Source organism: Camellia sinensis, chromosome 6 (assembly GCF_055761805.1).
Source record: "Camellia sinensis isolate YWXY chromosome 6, ASM5576180v1, whole genome shotgun sequence".
In the NCBI taxonomy this organism is placed as follows: domain Eukaryota; kingdom Viridiplantae; phylum Streptophyta; class Magnoliopsida; order Ericales; family Theaceae; genus Camellia; species Camellia sinensis.
The window spans coordinates 108,624,266-108,642,616 of record NC_138966.1 but is presented as its reverse complement, the minus strand read 5'-3'; the positions used below and the strand labels follow the sequence as shown (position 1 = coordinate 108,642,616).

General features: G+C 39.6%; 1 protein-coding gene across 3 annotated transcripts; it reads right to left on the bottom strand.

Annotated features, from left to right (window-relative positions):
* Window positions 1-7,780: 7,780 nt before the first annotated feature.
* LOC114305610 (uncharacterized) lies at window positions 7,781-13,973 on the bottom strand. 3 transcript variants are annotated; one of them, XM_082874417.1, is made up of 4 exons: window positions 13,734-13,963; window positions 12,927-13,113; window positions 12,198-12,842; window positions 7,781-8,220 (listed from the first exon to the last, which is right to left on the bottom strand). In XM_082874417.1, exons 3-4 carry the CDS (start codon window positions 12,758-12,760, stop codon window positions 8,151-8,153), a joined length of 633 nt encoding a protein of 210 aa, XP_082730543.1. In that variant the 5' UTR covers window positions 12,761-12,842; window positions 12,927-13,113; window positions 13,734-13,963; the 3' UTR covers window positions 7,781-8,150. The 3 variants fall into 3 exon arrangements, with proteins under 3 accessions (XP_082730543.1, XP_028106517.2, XP_082730544.1); XM_028250716.2 differs by lacking the exon at window positions 12,927-13,113 and having other exon boundaries at window positions 12,198-12,848; window positions 13,734-13,973; XM_082874418.1 differs by lacking the exon at window positions 12,927-13,113 and having other exon boundaries at window positions 13,734-13,969.
* Window positions 13,974-18,351: the final 4,378 nt, after the last annotated feature.

Below are 18,351 nucleotides of genomic sequence, written 5' to 3'. Positions count from 1 at the left end.
GGACTTTTCAGGCCGAATTCTCAAGTGAGCGGTCGAATTGGGACAGTTTGATGTAAAGTTCCAACCGCGCACAGCCATAAAGGCCCAAACTTTGGCCGATTTCGTTGCTGAATTCTCGCCAGGAACTCATCCAATATGCCCAGTCGATATTGCCGCGGCCGAAGAAGAAGAGACTGCAAGCCCAACCGAGATACCACAACTGGGTGGAGTTGCCGACGCGGAATTTGTGCGCCCAACCGTAGTACCCTCAACTTGTACAATTCAACCAACCGGTGACGTGATGACGGAGTCGGGTATTGTTGTCCCACCCACTCTGTCCGGTACCGCGCTGTCAGAGGGTGAAGTAATGGAACTACTCAGTACAGAGCCTGCGGTCGACATAATACCGCAACCTGGTGATTCGCCTACGGACTTAGGCATTGTAGACTGACTTGATGAGTCCGGTGCCGAATCACCAAGGGGGGCTGGAGTGGAACCAATCAATACGGAACTTGAGACCAGACAGCCAAGAAACCGTGATCCCATTGCCCTTCGCAACTCTCAGGACCCATCAGACTGCTGGAAGCTTTTTGTGGGTGAAATGTGGAAGCTTTTTGTTGATGGAGCGTCCAACCGTCATGGTGCCGGCCTAGGTATCGTTCTTATCTCCCCGAATGGCCTAACCATTGAACATTCTATCACGCTTGGCTTCCCAGCATCTAACAACGAGGCTGAGTACGAGGCCCTTCTCGCCGGGCTCAAGAGCGCTATTCAAATGAAGGCTGCCGAGCTATTGGTGTACAGTGATTCCCAGCTTGTAGTTAACCAAGTCTCTGGGATTTACGAAGCAAAGGATGACAGAATGACGAAGTACCAAACTCTGGTCAGGAAACACATCAAGCAGTTTCAGGCAATCAGAGTCCAACAGATTGGACGTGAAGAAAACAGCCGAGCTGATGAGCTGGCCGACCTCGCTTTGATGGTAGATAGTACGTCTCCAAACCCCCTGTTAATTGACTTTCTTCCACGTCCAAGCATTGAAGATGCCGGGTAGACAGATGTACTCTGCGCCGCGCTAGGTCCTTCTTGGATGGACCCCTTAATCTTGTTCCTCAGAGACCGGACTCTACCAACTGACAAGAAAGAAGCACACAAAGTCTGGGTGAAGTCAGAGCGGTTTTGGTTCTCTCCATCTGGTGCGTTGTATAAAAAGTCCTTCACTGGTCTTTATCTAAAGTGCGTGCACTCGAGTAGTGTGGAGGCCTTCTTATACGAAATTCACAACGGCATTTGTGGCAGCCACATAGGGGGCAGGTCCTTGGCCTAACGAGCTATTTCGCAGGGATACTGGTGGCCATGCATGCAGGCCGACGCACAAAAGTACGTCCGCAAGTGCAAAAAATGCCAGAAATTCGCCCATCAAATCCATCAGCCTGCCAGGGAACTTCTTCCCCTCACCAGTCCTTGGCCCTTCGCCATGTGGGGGCTAGATATAGTGGGGCCACTGCCAACAGCACCGGGCAACCGAAAATTCTTCATTGCGGCCACAGATTACTTCACGAAATGGGTTGAAGCTGAGCCCTTGGTAACAATCAAAGAGAAAGACGTGAAGCGGTTTGTCTGGCAGAACGTGGTCACGCGGTTTGGCGTCCCCAAGATCTTGATCTCTGACAATGGCAGCCAGTTTGACGGTCGCCTATTCAGAGGATTTTGTGAAGATTTGAAGATTGAATTCTACAACTCCACTCCGGCTTACCCGCAGTCCAATGGTCAAGCCGAGGCATCGAACAAGACTATACTGGATGGATTGAAGAAATGGTTGGAGAAGGCAAAGGGAAAATGGGCTGAGGAATTACCCAGCGTCCTTTGGGCATACCGAACAACCCCACGGCGATCTACCGGGGAAACTCCATTTGCTTTGGCTTATGGCATGGAGGCGGTCATACCTTTGGAAGTTGGCATGCCCACCCTAAGAAGCAAGAGTTTTGAGCCCGAACTGAATGCCAAGGCTATTACCTTGGAGCTGGACCTAGTGGAAGAGCGTCGGGAGAAGGCCCTCATCCATGTGGCCGCCTACCAACAAGAGCTCTCAAAGAAGTACAACAAGACGGTGCACCCCAGACCGTTCAAAGTTGGTGATTGGGTTTTGAGGAAAGTTATGGGCAACACCCTGGTACCAGGTGAAGGCAAACTAGGGGCAAATTGGGAAGGACCCTACAAGATCACCGGTCTGGCGGGCAAGGGGGCTTACCACTTGGAGGATCTAGAGGGAAGAGCAATACCCCGGCCATGGAATGCGGCCAACCTGAAACTGTATTATTTCTAAGCTTTTGCTTTCTTTTCTTGTGCAAAGGAATTTTTTGGCTTGCACTTCAGAATGTAATTCTTTTTGTCAATATATAGAAGTAATTTTGCTTTAGCACTTGGACTGTTGTTTTAATGAAAAAACCGAGATGGTTTACTCCGGTTGAAGAAGTTGGTGTTTTGTTCAACTTAATTATTTCTAGCCAAGATGATCTACTCCGGCTGAAAGGCGTTGCTGTTTTGTTCGACGTAGTTAACCCAACCGAGATGATTTACTCCGGTTGGAAGAGTTTGTGTTTTGTCCAACTTCGGATTCCCAACCGAGATGATTTACTCCGGTTGGAAAAGTTGGTGTTTTGTCCAACTTCGGATTCCCAACCGAGATGATTTACTCCAGTTGGAAGAGTTGGTGTTTTGCCCAACTTAGGATTCCCAACCGAGTTGATTTATTCCGGTTGAAAAAGTTGGTGAGTTCAACTTGGGTGTTATGTTCAATTTTACAATTTATACCGAGATGTGTTGCTGAAAAAGGAATTGATGACGACCGTCCAAACACTTGATGAAATCAAAGCTTTTCATTGATAAAAAGTTCATACAAAAGGTGGGGAACTTAGCCCGGTTACATTTACAGAAACAGAAAAAAGAAACCTAAGCTAGGGGGGAGAGATCAGGGAATTCCTCATCAGCCTCCAGGTTGACCGTGGCAGTTGGGTCCTGGACACCGGTCCCAGTCTGGCCAGCCTGCTCCTGTTCGGTTTGGTCCTCTCCTTCAGCGTCGGCCTCGCCCTCTTCTTCAAGTCCTTCCTCGGCCTCAGCTTGCAGCGCGCTGAAGACGTCATTGGCATATGGAATGAGGTAGGTCGGTAAGAAGACAGCCAGTGGAGAGGCAAACACGTCAGTGTCAAGACCCTGACCGAGCTGTTGACAGGCAGCCTTCCATCCAGCCTTGAAGTAAATGTCCTGGGTGGCGAAGACTTGTTTCTTGTAGTTTTCCTCGGCTTCATTAAAGCCGGCGTTATTGGCGTCCTCGCAGTCTTTTTTCCTCGACTTCTTCAGTTCGTCAAGCTCGGCCTGGATCCCGTCCTTCTTTTTCTCGGCTGCTTCAAGTTGGCCGAGCAACCTGTTGTTGTCGGAATTGGCGGCTTCAAGCGATGACTTTGCTCGGCCAAGCTCGGTTTGGAGGCTTTCGACTTGGCTGGTGGTATCACTCGCCTTCTGCCGAAGTCTGTGGATGCGCTCCATGACCAAGTACTGCTTTTGGATGGCCTGCAAAATGAGAATTTGATCAGAGAAGAAACCGTGCAAACACTTGTGAAAATTGAAGCAGAAGATTGAAATTCTTACCCTGGTCATGGACTTCACAGCGGATTTGACCAGCCGGGTGTTAGGAATGTGGTCGCTGCCAACCACGTCGCTAGGCAGCAGCAGAGCCTTTGAGAGGTCGAAGGCAAGCAAGTGCTCCTTGTCGCCTTTGACCGAAGCATTGGCCGGGATCTCTTTGCCCCGGTGCTTCAGCTGCGGCCGCCATGCTGGGATGGGGCTGACCGTGACAGTAGGTTGCTCGGTTGTTAGTTCGGCGACGAGCTCGGCAGAGGGATCTGCCCGTGGTCTTTTGCCAGCCCGGCGTGTTTCTTTGCTAGACTGCCCGGCAGCTGGAGAAGCTAAGGTGATTACGGCGGCACTTGATTGACCGGCAGCCGGGGAGCGGGCGACGACGCTCGGTATCTCGGCCGAGGTTGCGGTGAGCAGGTTTTTGATTTGACTTCTTTTGGCCATTTCTTGTTCGTCTGTCAACCGGATTAAGGGGACGTCAGGAAGGGTAGGGTCTGGAGGTGGTGATGGAGCGCGGAGGAAGTCTGTTACTTTACTCCGGCGCGAAGCAGAGTACCTGTAGGTTGGGGTGTAACCGAGCAAATCGTTGCAATCTCGGTGGGAATAGCGAAGCACGGTCCGAATTGCCTCTACGTTGGGAAATTGGTAGTTGGCCTGCAAGGCTTGAATCGCTGCAAAAGAAACAAGAAAACTGGTTAATCACAAAATGGAGGTAGGCTGACCGAGTAAGTTTGAGCGGCTTACATGAGGAACTGAAATTCTTGCTTATAAACCAGCCCGGTACGTCGGCTGTTTCGTAATTGCCCGACACCCAGAAAAAATCGTCATCATGCAAGTCTTTGTCCGGGGTGCCGGTTACAATTTTCTCCTTGCCCGGCCTGATCTTAAGATAGTAGGCGAGGCCGTCGTCGGTATGACCAAGGGTGTACTGCCGCAGTATCTCGGCTAAGCCTAAGTTTGTGCCTAGCCGGTTGTTTAGTTCGTGCACACCGTTTATTATTCGGTAGGTGTTGGTGGACACTTGGGTGGGTGCTAGCCCGGTTCGGCGCAGGAACTCGGTAATTAATGGATTGAGTGGGAAGTGCAGGCCTCCTTCGACGATCGACAACACGGTGAAGGGGCATTGTTCTGTTCTACCCCAAGGCGTGGTCTCTTCTTCTGCGAGCTCCAGGTGGACATCGGTCGGGATGCCGTACTCCTCCCTAAACGCAGCCAGCGCGGCCGGAGTATCCACTAGGAAGCGGAATTTCCCCATTTGTTGCCGGCCTGGGATAGCTCGGCTGAGGGGTTTGGCACTGTGGTAATTGGTTGTTGCTCGGCCCTGAGAGCCTCAGGAATGGACAGTGGTCCCCTTGGACTCTGCAGGAAAATGATGGCAAGTGTAAGTGTGAGCGCGGTCGCGCGAAGGGAGCTGGACTTTAGCTCGGTCATTAAGAGTGCCAAACCACCTCGGTTGTCTAAGCTAACTAAGGAGCTCGGTCGCCCAAGCAGACCAGATGTTAGCCCGGTTGAGCGACCAATTCCTTTTGCTATCTCGATTTTTGCTGGGGTTGAGACAAACATGTTATTTGCTCGGTTAGATTGGTTTTTTGGATCAAATGAAGACCAGGAGCCCGGTCCGCCCCAGTTCTTCAGTGTTCTTCAGGAAAAATGAAGAACACCGTTAACAATGGAGGGTTTGGGATGGTTTTAGGTGCCCAAGGCCTAAAAGCTACAATTTCAGGCCCTAATATGCGAAATATCAAAGAAAACGACAACAAAAGAGAAGTTTGAGGACTTACAAGCGTAGGGCAGAGTCCTCTTCTTCAAGCACAAACTCAGCGTTGGCAAGGAACAAGGGGTAGGAGCTCTGTGAAGCTTGATAAGCAAGAGAGGCAGTAAGAACGGAAGGAAGAGGGCAGGGGCATGTTTATAGAGGAAAAGAGACCGCCCAAATTCAAATTCTGGCAAAATGGCGGGTTTGCTGCTCGAGAACCAATGGCAGCCCGCCACGTGTCCCCATTTATGGCGACGTCAGAACTGAAGAGACAGGTTGAAGAGTTGAGGAGCCAACCGGGCTACTTTCAAAAAAGAGGACGTCAGCCGAGGAGTATAACCGGGCAAGTTTGCAGACAGTAATGTTACCTAGCCCGGTCGCCATTTAGCATTCTGAAAACCGAAGAAATGTTATCCCGGTCGAAGTGAGTAATCCCAGTCACGCTTTTGCGGACGGAATTAAGGGGCAATTGAGAGGGAGATTAATGTTACAGAGTTATGCCGAACAGATTTGGGCCGGACAGAGTTGTGCCGGACAGATTTGGGCCGGACAGAGTGTTGGGCCGAGGATGTGTGGCCCAATTTGGAAAGAAGTTGCTCGATTAAGGGAACGCTTTGTTGGACCGAGCTACATGTTTGACGGAGGCGAAGCCAGTCAAGTTAAGTGACCGGCGCCCGGAAAGGCGTGGTCAGCCGAGGTACCTGTTTGCTCGGCTTTGTCAAGATGTTGCCTAGCCCGGTCCTTATTAAGCTTAGTTAGTGGAGTGCTTGGATATGAAGCACAGCACGACCGTTGGCGGACAAGATGGTGCAGCTCGGCTGCCGAGCTCCCAGCAGAGTGAGCGGGCAGTTGAGATTAGATGACGCTCAGCAGGATTTGTGCTGACAGATGGGATAGCAGAGCCACGTGTCGAGGGACCATTGGGAGCAGGTTTGGGATGCAGAAGGATATATAAGCATGTCTGCGCCCCTCATACGAGAAAAAAAAACACTTTGTAAGGGACTCCTACACTCTAACACTCCCCTCTCTCTTTCTCTTTATCCTAAGGTGTGTGCTAACTTGACCGTCGGAGGGGTTTTCCGGCCACACACCGCCGGGTAGCTCACCGCCGTTGTGTCGCAGGTCGATCGGACAGACAGGAACTTGGAAGAAAGGAATACGGGCTTGCCTGAATATTTGCTCCCCGTACAGTAATTATTTTTGATCTTTAGATAAAAGATTCCCTATATCCAATGATGGGGGATATACAATACTATGGGAGATTGGTATTGCATATCTCCTTTTTGAGAAAATCTTATCCGGACTCCCTATATCCGGAGCAACCAAACACAGAATATAGGGACACAAAAAAACGTATGAGACCCACCTCATAATATATCCGATCCCCCCTCATATCTGCCTCTTATGTACCCCTAACAAACAGGTCGTAAGAGCTTTGTGTGTATTTACGATTTCACAAATATGGAAAGCACGAAATGGAGCACATTCTAATGGCGGGGATCTTTGTCCCCGACGTATTTGTGGAATATCGGTGACAGAACTCATAGATACTTGCAAGCTAATGAGCCAGACGTGGGGCGGGAGCGAGTTAATGTTGGGGCTCATGGTCAAGCTATGGCCAAGTTGGTTCAGCCGGAAAATGTGCTCGTAAAAATTAATTTCAATGGCGGCGTGGACTCCTCGAAGGGATGCTGTGGGATTGGTGTCCTAACAGCCAGGCCAGTTTGTGGCAGCTCAAACACGGCATCTTCATAATTGATTCTCGCATTTAGTTGTTGAGGCCTGTGCTGCTGGGGAAGGCCTGGTGTTGGCTTTGGAGCTGGGGTTGCAAAATTTGTGCATTGAAGGGGACTCACAATTGGTAGTTAGAATGGTTTTGGGCATTATCACCATTGATGAAGAGGTCAGCAATGTGGTGGTTGATATCAAGCAGCTGCTGCAACGTTTGGCTCATGGAGATGAGTTTTGTTCAAAGAAGTGCAAATGGTGCAGCTCACTGCTGGGCTCAATATGCAGTGAGAGGAGAAGCTGTTTTGGCTTGGGAGTAATCATTCTATTCTTATTTATATAATCTTCTACAATATACATATATATATATATATATATATATTCAACACATGCTTTGCCTGCCAAGAAGTTATTTGGGCGATACCCAACAGCTCTACGAGCCACGCGATTATTTGGTGTTTCTTGAACAATACCAAAACACCCCAAGAGTGCCAATAACCTGCCTCGACAACAACAAAGCCATGTATGTTTCACAATTTTGTAGGGGGTGTAAGGTTTCAATTGTAATGTGCTACATGGGTATATCAGCTTTTGGATACAAATTTTCACTTTGCAAATGTTGAAGACCAACAACACCCATAGAAGCTCCACATAATTCCATAAACCCTACATACAGAAAAATGAAACTGAAAATACCACATTAATTACGGTAAAACAATGGTCAATGCAGTCATTTGTGTAAGAACATGAATATATAAAAAAGAGAAAAACAAAGTAAAAACCAGATAGCCAAAATTGAAATCCCAAGCAATGGAATATAGACACGACTGATCGGTCCTCCCTGATGAAGCCTGCCCGGATCAGAAATCCTCGTAATGGTCGTCGAACGTTCTATCAACTCGAAATCCCACTCTTCATTTTGTCCAAACTTCAGCAGAATATGGTAGAAATGAAGCGAGCTCTGTCAACGGTGACTCAACCATTACCTCATTCATGGCCTTCTAGTAGAAGTTGAACCCACACACGGTTCTAGTAAAAGACAAAACTAAAACTACATTATTCTACACAAACAGCTCTTGTCATTCCCATTGTCAAATTCATCATCTGATCCACCCACTTCACTGCCATTGCACAGAATTCACAATACACAAAGCAGACAAAAAATAAGTTCATATAAATGGAATATTAAAGCAACCAAATTCGACAAAATTTAAAACAGTGAAATATCAAAACAAGTTTTAAATTTCTAATAGAGAAGTTGACACCAATTACTTGTTTATAACATATTCCTAACAAGGAAAACGTTTTTTCATTCCACCTCTTAAAAATGAATTCCAATAAAAGAAGAATTAAACATGGCTTGATGGAGTTAAACATTGTGAAAACAGAATCCCCTTCAGGAGATTTTGGAAGCACTCACCATAAGGAGATACAAAGGCTTGGACTAGATTTTTTTTTTTTTTTTAAAATTTTGGAAACGACAATAAGCAGAATATCGTTGACAAAAAGATTTAACATATAGAAGTGATTGCATTACTACTCTTAAATTTGATTAACCAAATAAGAAAGTAATCATTATGGTTTCTGCTAGCACATTTTATAGTTGTTCTGCAATTAGCATGCCTTATACGCTAAAGAGTTATGTTGACAACAAAAAGAGTCTCAAAATATCAAATTCTATCTCAAGGGAGTCCTCAATTGTCATGCAAGAAGCACAAATATGCACATGTGAAATGTGAAGTTCACAAACATTTAGATGAAACAAGCAGAAACAATTCTGAAGCAGGAACCCAAGAAACTTCCACCAGCAAATATTGGACAGAGTGATTACTGATCGTATATAAATAAGTTCTTCAAGACAATCACAAAGCCCCAATAGAGAGTAAATTATAAGGTAGAGAGCTTAATTAACCTTAATTAAGGTAAATAGATAGAGAATCAAGAGAAGGGTTGCATTTTGTACTCCCAAATCCCAATAATGAAAGCTCATTTCAACAACATAAAAATTGCCAAGGTATTAGGTCAAAAAAACACAACAATTATGCAGGTGCCCAACATCATAATTGTTGTTCTAGATCATTGACAAAGAAAGAAGTCATGGGTTATATCACCAACATCAACCTTTCTTGGAATCCTGGCACATGCTACCTGAATGTCCAGCTACAAGTTGTTTCTTGTTGTGTAATTAATGCAAATGGCCTCATCATCACTGTTCTAGATCATTGACAAAGAAAGAATCCACGGGATACCAACATCAACCTGAAAGAATCCTGGTATGTCGTACCTCAAAATACGCTACAAGAAGTGATTATTGTTGAGAGATGTAAGACTAAGATGCATTGTGATTGTTCTATTTAAAGAGCTTTTATATTTACAACATTGTGAGGGTATTTTCATTTGTCATATAATTTACTTTTCAGTCTCAAGTATTTAGATTATTATGTATTTGTCATTGCTGTTGAAATAATTTTCTGCATCCTTGCATGGTTGTTCGTACTCACACTTCAATTAAGCAGGAAATATATTTTGGTCTTTTCTCTAAATTATATTATTCTCAACCAAACAAAAACCTATACCATAAGTTGGGAAGACCTAGCATTTCTCACACTCCAATTATTCAAAGTCACATCTTCATAGACTGCCTATCACCCTCATAGTGCATCCAAATGAACCAATTAAGTCCTGGCTCATAGCAATCGATCTGCACTGCATAAGTTTGACACAACATGCCTCACCAATGTTTACCTGAAAACTAACAGTCATTATCATGGTAGGGGTATATAACAAGAAACCCTTGATTTGAGTAATAAATTATATTTCATAGACCACTGACAAAGTTATAGTGTCATAAATTACATTGCATTGAATTACTGGTGCACCATTGTGTCAGTCACAGGGTAAGACGAAATATCAACTTTCGTAAGATCTTTTTTATCAACTAATCATGCTTGGAAAGCTAGCTTTTTGGCTAAAATAGCCAAAAAGTCAAAACACTCAATCATATCACTCTCTCTACTTTTTTGTATATCTTTTCTTAAAAAGCCAAAAAGCCAACTAAAATAGCCAATTCCCAAACAAGCCCATAATTATGCTAAAGATGAATCCCTGTCAATGGATTGAGTCCAGACTTGATAGCCAGTGATTCTAATCAAATTAATTAAGCAAAATAACAATCCAATGTAATCCAATAATTTAATGGATCGATAGTTCTTCAGTCCACATCCAAACTGCAACCTAGTGGCTTTTCAACTGGATTATCCAGTCCAACCTGAGAAGCTTGCACAACACAGGAAAAAGAATAGGGGAAAAAGTTTGAGAAGGAAACTAGTCTTTTAGATTCCTATGAACTAAAAATACCAGAAAATATAGTAATAACGTCCTATCACATAGAATATAGCCCTGTCTATTCTTCTATAGATCACTGGGCAAATAATTTCATAAGAAATGAAGAAACCCCAATTAAGGAAAAATAATGATAATTTATATGGAGAACAAAGTGAGAGAAAAAGCATGCTTGACACACTCGAGTGCTTGAGCACACACAGAAAAGGTTTCTAATTTTGATATAAAAACCTGGATTCTGCCTTGTGTATTTATACTGCCAACTGGTATTACCTATAAATTTCAGTGGTAAATATAAAGCAGAATGCGGTTAAACAATAGAAGGCAGAATGATAAATATGTTACATTTTATGAAAACAAAGTCTGACATTTCTAGGTCGTACCAGATCATAACTGATGTGCTCAATCCAATGATAGTTGGATCAATTGGCTTCATTTCGTTATCAGTTCAGCAGATTAAAATCCAATACCATATCTGACTTAATTGTTGAATTCAAATTGGATTTGATTGAAATTCAAAATCTAATCTATTGATAGACCAACAATTAGGGCAATTAGACATAGCCACATTGGTACAAGAGCATAAACAAGTGATATTATTGAAGTTTAGGCACTTTCCATATATTGTGGTGGATTCTTAAATTAACTGGTAGTTAAGGGTTATTCTGGAAATACTAACATGTGATAGACCTTCAGCACACCAGATAGAGCATTTGTTTTCTAATATAGCATAGATATATATAGATATATATATATATATAGATATTATCACACACAAGGTTATTCACACTGTAATTGATAATTAAAGGCTAAAAATACATTAAAAAATGAGTGAAATGATGACAATTGAAAATGAAACACTAACGTAATTTTTTTTTTTAAAGGAGAAGACCCCTTAATAAACATTCCAAACAAAAAGAAGAAACAAAAGGCACAAAAGCATGTGCCTCGCCAGTTTCTCATACCTTGAGAATGTGTTTTGGAAGTTCTCAATAAGCCTTATCCCTCTCCTTCATGCGTAAGCCCCAAAGAGATTTTTTTTGTTCATTGGCATGTGTGCGAGTGTCTACATATATACACGTGTGTGTGTGTGTGCGCGCGCGTGCTCATGTAAGGCATCTACAATTAATATTATAGAAATCTTATGATAAGGAGCATAGAAAATGCTTCAACATTTTAACATGCACTTTTAAGATTATGGTCAAATGCCAAAAAGGCTAAAATCTCTGCAGGACAGAATATATTAAAAACATTTTGAGTATGAGAATAGAAAATGCTTCATCATTTTAACATCCACTTTTAAGATTATGGTCAAATGCCAAAAAGGCTAAAACCTCTGCAGGATAGAATATATTAAAAACATTTTGAGGATGATTATTCACCCTCATAAAGCAATCGGAACCAAGTGCTCTCTTTTTCTTATTTCTGTTTCTACCTGAAAAGCAAGATGCAGCTATGAAAATGAATTTTCAATACAAAGCATGCACAAGGTGTACAAGATATGCAAGTGATAGCAAGGAAAAGTAGTTGAAATTCCAGGAAGCAAGAACAGCAACAGTTTGGCATAAACACTACAGATGCCATACAAATATAGATTCTCATAGCTAAAAATTGAAAAGCATTCCAATGTTGAATAATCAAATTTCCGCTTTCCATAGACATGCCTTACATGCAAGGAAACAAAAAAAATGTAGGCAAAGATATTCAACACAAACTGCAATTGACAACAGCACATATAAGTCTAGAGTTCTTTTACCTGGGTTCAAATTCCCGGATCTCAGTAAGCTCTCCTCCCGAAGTATCTGTCCACTGCACTTTCCTCCTCTCCATATGACCTGAGATATCGCTTCCCTTCTCACACAACACCTCATGTTCATTAGCAACCCCACCAAAAACTGGTATGGTTTTGGTAGGTTTCTTCAAGCTACTCTTAAAAGCAAGCTTGCTTGAGTTATTGTCATCGTTAACAAGTTTAGTGGCATGGATATGATCCTTGCCCTTGTCAGCTACAGGGGGGACCTTAGGCAGGGTGTCCTGCTGTTGGGTAGGGCCTACTTTTAAAGGAGATGGGCTTTCAAGTCCTGCGGCGGCGCGACCAAAGCAGACAAAGGGAGCGCACCCGTGGACAAGTCGGTTCTTCCTAGAAGCCAGCTGGAAGTCAGGTTCGGATTCTTGGTCCACCAACTGGTATTGATTCCACGGAGAAACTCTCATGGGTTTTTCTTCGTTCCTCTGACCCAAGAGAAGAAGGGTCAGACCCTTGCTATAGCCAGAAGCTGAAGAAGAGAAAAACCCTCCTCCTTCCACTGCCAATAACATCAGTTTTGCTCATCTGGGTATCATACAATTTCTGTAATCTGTACAGTTTCCCTACACCTCCAAACTACAGAAGCCACCAACACTGTACCTGCACAAAACTCTTTTTCAGATGGACCATCAAACAAATGCTAGGAAAACTAATTAATTCCAGTTCTCAAATTCTGACACTGTTCAAGGAGACATCTGAGGCTGTGTGTGGATAATGAATTTGAGTATACTTTTCCTTTCCCTCCACTAATCCCTAATCCAAACTCAGCCTGAAAGAATCAGGGAAGGGAAAGAAAAATGCTTTCTTTTGTAGCACTTTCACAAATTGTCCTTTCCTTTCTTTCATTCCCACCAAAAATCAGAAACTGATAAAAGTAAAGTGTTAAATTCAGTTCCAGATTTAAATAATAAGCACATCCCAAATCAAATTGCAGGCACTCACTCAAAATCACGATAGGAAAATATAACTAAGATACCAACAATTGCATGAGTAACAAAAACACATCTACTTCACTATTTTTTTAATTTTTTTTTTTAAATGTGAAATAAAAAGTCAAAACAACAGTAAGCAATGCTTTGACATCTAGGATCAATAATCTAACACGAAATCGCGTAACTTTCTAAAATTTTCCACAGCCTTTTTCTGACTTTACATTGACTCAAGTCAATCAAACATAGCATAACCACAAAAAAGTAAATAAAACAAAATAAAAACATGTTAACGTGAATTTTCCTTAAGAATTCACAATTAGATGTACAAAAATACGCAACAGATCGAATTCAGAAAGAACAACTCACTTTCTATATATACAGATATATATATATATATATATATAAATCATAAAGAACAGAAATGAAGTCAAAGATCTCGACATTAGAAGTAAAAAAAAGGTCCAATATAATCAAATTCGATCACAAAATTCTCCCACCGAATCAACCACTACTCATCTCACTCAACTGCGACACTTGAACAGCTAAAACTTACCTTCCAGAGAGAGACTTTCACAGATCTGAGAACGAAGAAGACAAATCTCCGGCGACTCACACGACGGCGAAACCTCGCCGGTCCGGCCACTCCGTCAGCTCCGATCGGTTGTCGAAAAAATCACCTTCGGGACAGAAAGAGATGGCGCGTCCAAAATCGAAAGGCTTTTATAGGAGAGAGAGAGAGAGAGAGAGAGAGAGAGAGAGAGTAACTGTAACATTTATTTTTATGTTTTTGGATAAATTAGGCTTATATATATAGTTATTTTTATAATTTAATATTGATTTTTTAAAGAAAATTTAATTCAAAAAATACTTAGCTTTTTTTTTTCTCTCTCTCAATAATTTATTAATCACATAAATAAAAAAATAATATTTTACTTTCAAACATATATTTTTATTTTGTTTATTTTGTATCATTATACCATTTATATTAGTTTAAATCCTTATTAAAAAAGATGGTGATGTAATTATATTAAAATTGTAAAATTTATAATATATATTTTTTATTTTTTGAAGTGTGAAAATCTAAATAATGTATTAAAAATTACAAAATATAAGATAAATCACACATTTGTCTCACATTGGTCTCGTTTGGGAAGTGACTATTTTAGTAGGCTATTTGGCTTTTTAACTATTTTAATAGACTATTTTAATTTTTGTGTTTGGGAAGTTGGGTTAAATTTTTGAGTTGATTGTTGTATTGAAAAATGTGTTTGAAATGATATTTAAATTGAAATGACAAATTTGTCCCTGACTTTATTTTTTTCCAAATTATTGTGTAAGGGTAATATAGTAATTTAACCTATCTGCAACCTACACTGTTGGTGACAGTGTAGGCTGCGTTGCTGCAGCAGCCGTTGCTTTTTGACTTTTTTTTTTTTTTTTTTTGAAAATCAATGACAGCCGTTGCTTTTTGGCGATTTTCTCATTTAAGGCTAAAATAGCCTCACTCACGACTTCTCAAACACCCCCAAAATAAAAACCTTTAGTACTCCTAGCACAGTTGTTTGGAGACTCTTTCATATGTGATTGTCTTATTTTTTTTGTGTCATTGTTGTATTAAAAACAGAATAAATAATAAACCTTATTAAACTAACACGGTAATAACACATGAATATGAGACTAACCCTGCCATGTAATGAGTCTTACAAATATTAATATGGATAAAATATAACTGTTTTAACTTAAAAATGGAAGTCATGGGACAATAAAAATGTCATGTTAAAATGTCATATTAGATTTAATCAGCTCTGATTACTCCAAAATAAGTGAATAATATGCCTTGTTTTGAGAAATAAGTTAAAAGTTTATTTTTAATTTTTTTTTTAAAAAACATGTAAATAATAATGAGGAGATGTAACCTAAACAAATAAAAAAAACAAAAAAACCACTTTTAACCATGGTCCCAACTTCCACAAGAACTCATGGTTGTTTGAGAATACCTAACTCATTTACCTTCTATAATTATTGACAACCTATTGGGATGCAATTAGTATAAGGTGGGGATGGTGACTATGCTGCGCATGATAGCTATGGCCCCTTAGAGGATCATGTTGAGTAAGTTTATTTTATTTTTCTCTCTCTCTCATCACTTTTAAATAAAGTAGTGTATGTCTATGAAATTAAAAAGGGAAAGCTTGCTTTTGTTTGCTTGCCTATGGCTGCTTTAACCTTTAACATCACTCTTTACTGTTTTCTTCTTATTTATATCTATATAATTACATCCATTCACATCTTTCTCATTTTATGATTACAACAGAAGATTTTTATTATATCATCTAGGAATTATAATTAATTATGTAAACTTATTGTTATTTCAAATTAAGAAGAAAAAAAAATTTTGGTTCGACCATAATGTAATTAAGGTGTTTGCCTAAGACTCAACACGAAAAAACCTCATTTTTTATGTGTATTTAATATACGATGAATATGTCACATAAAAATAAAATAACAGCAAAAAATTTAAAAACAAAATCAAATTAAGCAAAAACGTCTATCATTAAATTGTATTCATGCATATAAAAATAAATTTCCCTATCATTAGCATACATCTTATCTCATCATTCTACTCTATCCCCTTTCTATGAACACCCACACAAAAAAAATACAAAAATACAAAAGAAAAAGTAAATTCTATCATAAAAGCAAATGTTAAATGCGGGGGAAAAAAAAGCCAAAAGACCTTCATCATTGTACATTTCTCTTGATGAAAACAAAAAATCACATAATTATCTCTCTCTCTGTCTAAAAAAATAAATAAATTATCATATCAACAAGAGAAATGTTAGCAAAAATCAATCTCAAAACCAACTACAAAAACTTTTACAGTAAATGATTCTCTAATTAGTTTTGTGTGGTTTCATGTGTTTTCATGTGTGTAGTACTGTTGTATTAACAATTAATTTTCAAAAATATATAATAAAAAAAAAAATTCTCCCTAGAAATGATATGTAAGCAAAACTTGAATATCCGTAATTCTCAAATAAATATTACCCTCCTCTATTCATAATCATCTAAGGATGTAATGTTAGAATAATAAGAGGATCTTAAATTAATCACCATAATTTATATATAAAGGCGCTGTTTGAGAAGATCAATTTGAGGCTATTATAGCCTCAATTTGAAAATAAGTCAAAAAGCCTACTGTTCAACCATTTTTATAAATAAAAAAAAAAACAAGCAGCAGCCTATACCCACAGCTATCCCACAGCAACGGACAGCTAGGTACTGTGCCACGAAAATTCATCTCACAGCTGTTAAATTACAATTTTGCCCCTTTAGTTAATTTTGAAAAATAAAAAGTTAGGGACAAATTTGTCATTTTAACTTTAAACATCATTTCAACACATTTTTCAATACAACAACTCAAATAAAAATTCATCCCATCTTTTCAAACACAAAAACTAAAATAATCTATTAAAATAATCAAATAATTAAAAAATCTCTAAAATAGCCACTTCCCAAATGAAGCCAAATATTGTGCCATAGAGTTTAGGAGTTGTATATGATGTGATTTTGGTAGGTACATGTGGAGGCAACACATGGTTTGGGCTGTTGGATAGGTAGTGGACTTTTGTGTTTCATTTTTTTATTTTTTTTTGTTCTTTTTCTGTCTGATGAGGTAATTGGGATGGGATGTCCAAAATAGAGTCAATGCAAAGGACAACAAAGTAAAAACAAAGAGACTCAGCCTCCGTTTGGCAAGAAAAAATCCAGATTTTTTTGGTTAAAATAGTCATAAAAAATAAAATAGGCTATTTTAGCCACAAAAAACAAAACATCAAATCCAACCCATAATCATTACAATCCTCTCTCACAAAAAAAAGTCAAAAAAGCCAAAAAGCCAAAAAGCCCTTCCCAAACCAGGCTAAAATAGCCCAGGCTAAAATAGCTAAAAAGCCAAAAAGTCAAAAAGCCAACCCACTTCCCAAACGGAGGCTCAGGTTGATATGGTATTCTCATGCTTGGATTTGAAAAATAACCTGCACAATCGAGAGCTTCTGCCCAGAAAAATCCTTCTTTTAGGTCACTAGGAGCCTCTGAAAGAGAAGCTTAACACCAAATAAGAGATGAAGCCAATCTATTCACTAATAAAATAAAATAAAAAAGTATGACTTTAATTATTAATATTTATAAAATTTATTATTTATTTATATTTTTTAAATTTATATTGAATTGAAAATTTTCATATATCTAACTTCCAGTCTCGTGTTAAGAGAAAAAGCATTCAGTGTGATTAATATTCACATTTAAAATTACAGATTTTTCCACCCAGTACTTTCACATTTAATATTACATTATAAAAAATAAAAATAAAAAAGCATTCATTGTGTTTTCAATTAAGAATATTATTTTTTCATTTTCAATTATGGATTAACAAAATGATTTTCTCCCTTTTGTTGGTGACATGGCAAAAGTAGAGGTAAAATTTTTAAGAAATATTTCTTAAATTCACAATTTTAATAGCTCTATGTGTAATTTTTTTCTTGCATGTACAAATAATAATAACAATCAATTTATTAAAGGATTAATCTTACTTTACCCCCTTAACTATATTAAGAATCTCACTTTACTTTTCTTAACTTTAGAACTATACATTTAATCCCTTCAAATTGTAAAAATTGTTTCAACCACAAGGCTAGTTTAATTAGTCAAAATCGTTACACCTTAATAAGAGATCATGGAATATGATTTGTGAAGGATTAATAACAATCAATTTATTAAAGGATTAATTTTACTTTACCCCTTTAACTATACTAAGAATCTCACTTTACTTTTCTTTGTTAAAATTAATGTATATTATTGATTGATATCTTTCTTGTTGATATATATTACAATTGGTGAGGGGTGCATTATATAGGAGAGATATAGGTGTAGTAGGTGAAGTGGTGGTTGGTGAGGATATATTTTAACAGCCCCCCGCAAACTCAAGGAGGATAGAAACTAACCAACTTGAGTTTGGAGAGAGGAACAAAACAAGAAAATACATAAAAATAAGAAAATACATAAAAATAAAAATAAAAAAGATAGGGGACACTGTATGGTCGTGTCAGACCGTTGGTGAAGATACTGAAAGGTGGTGCCATAACGTGGTAGAGGACACTGGATGGGTGTGC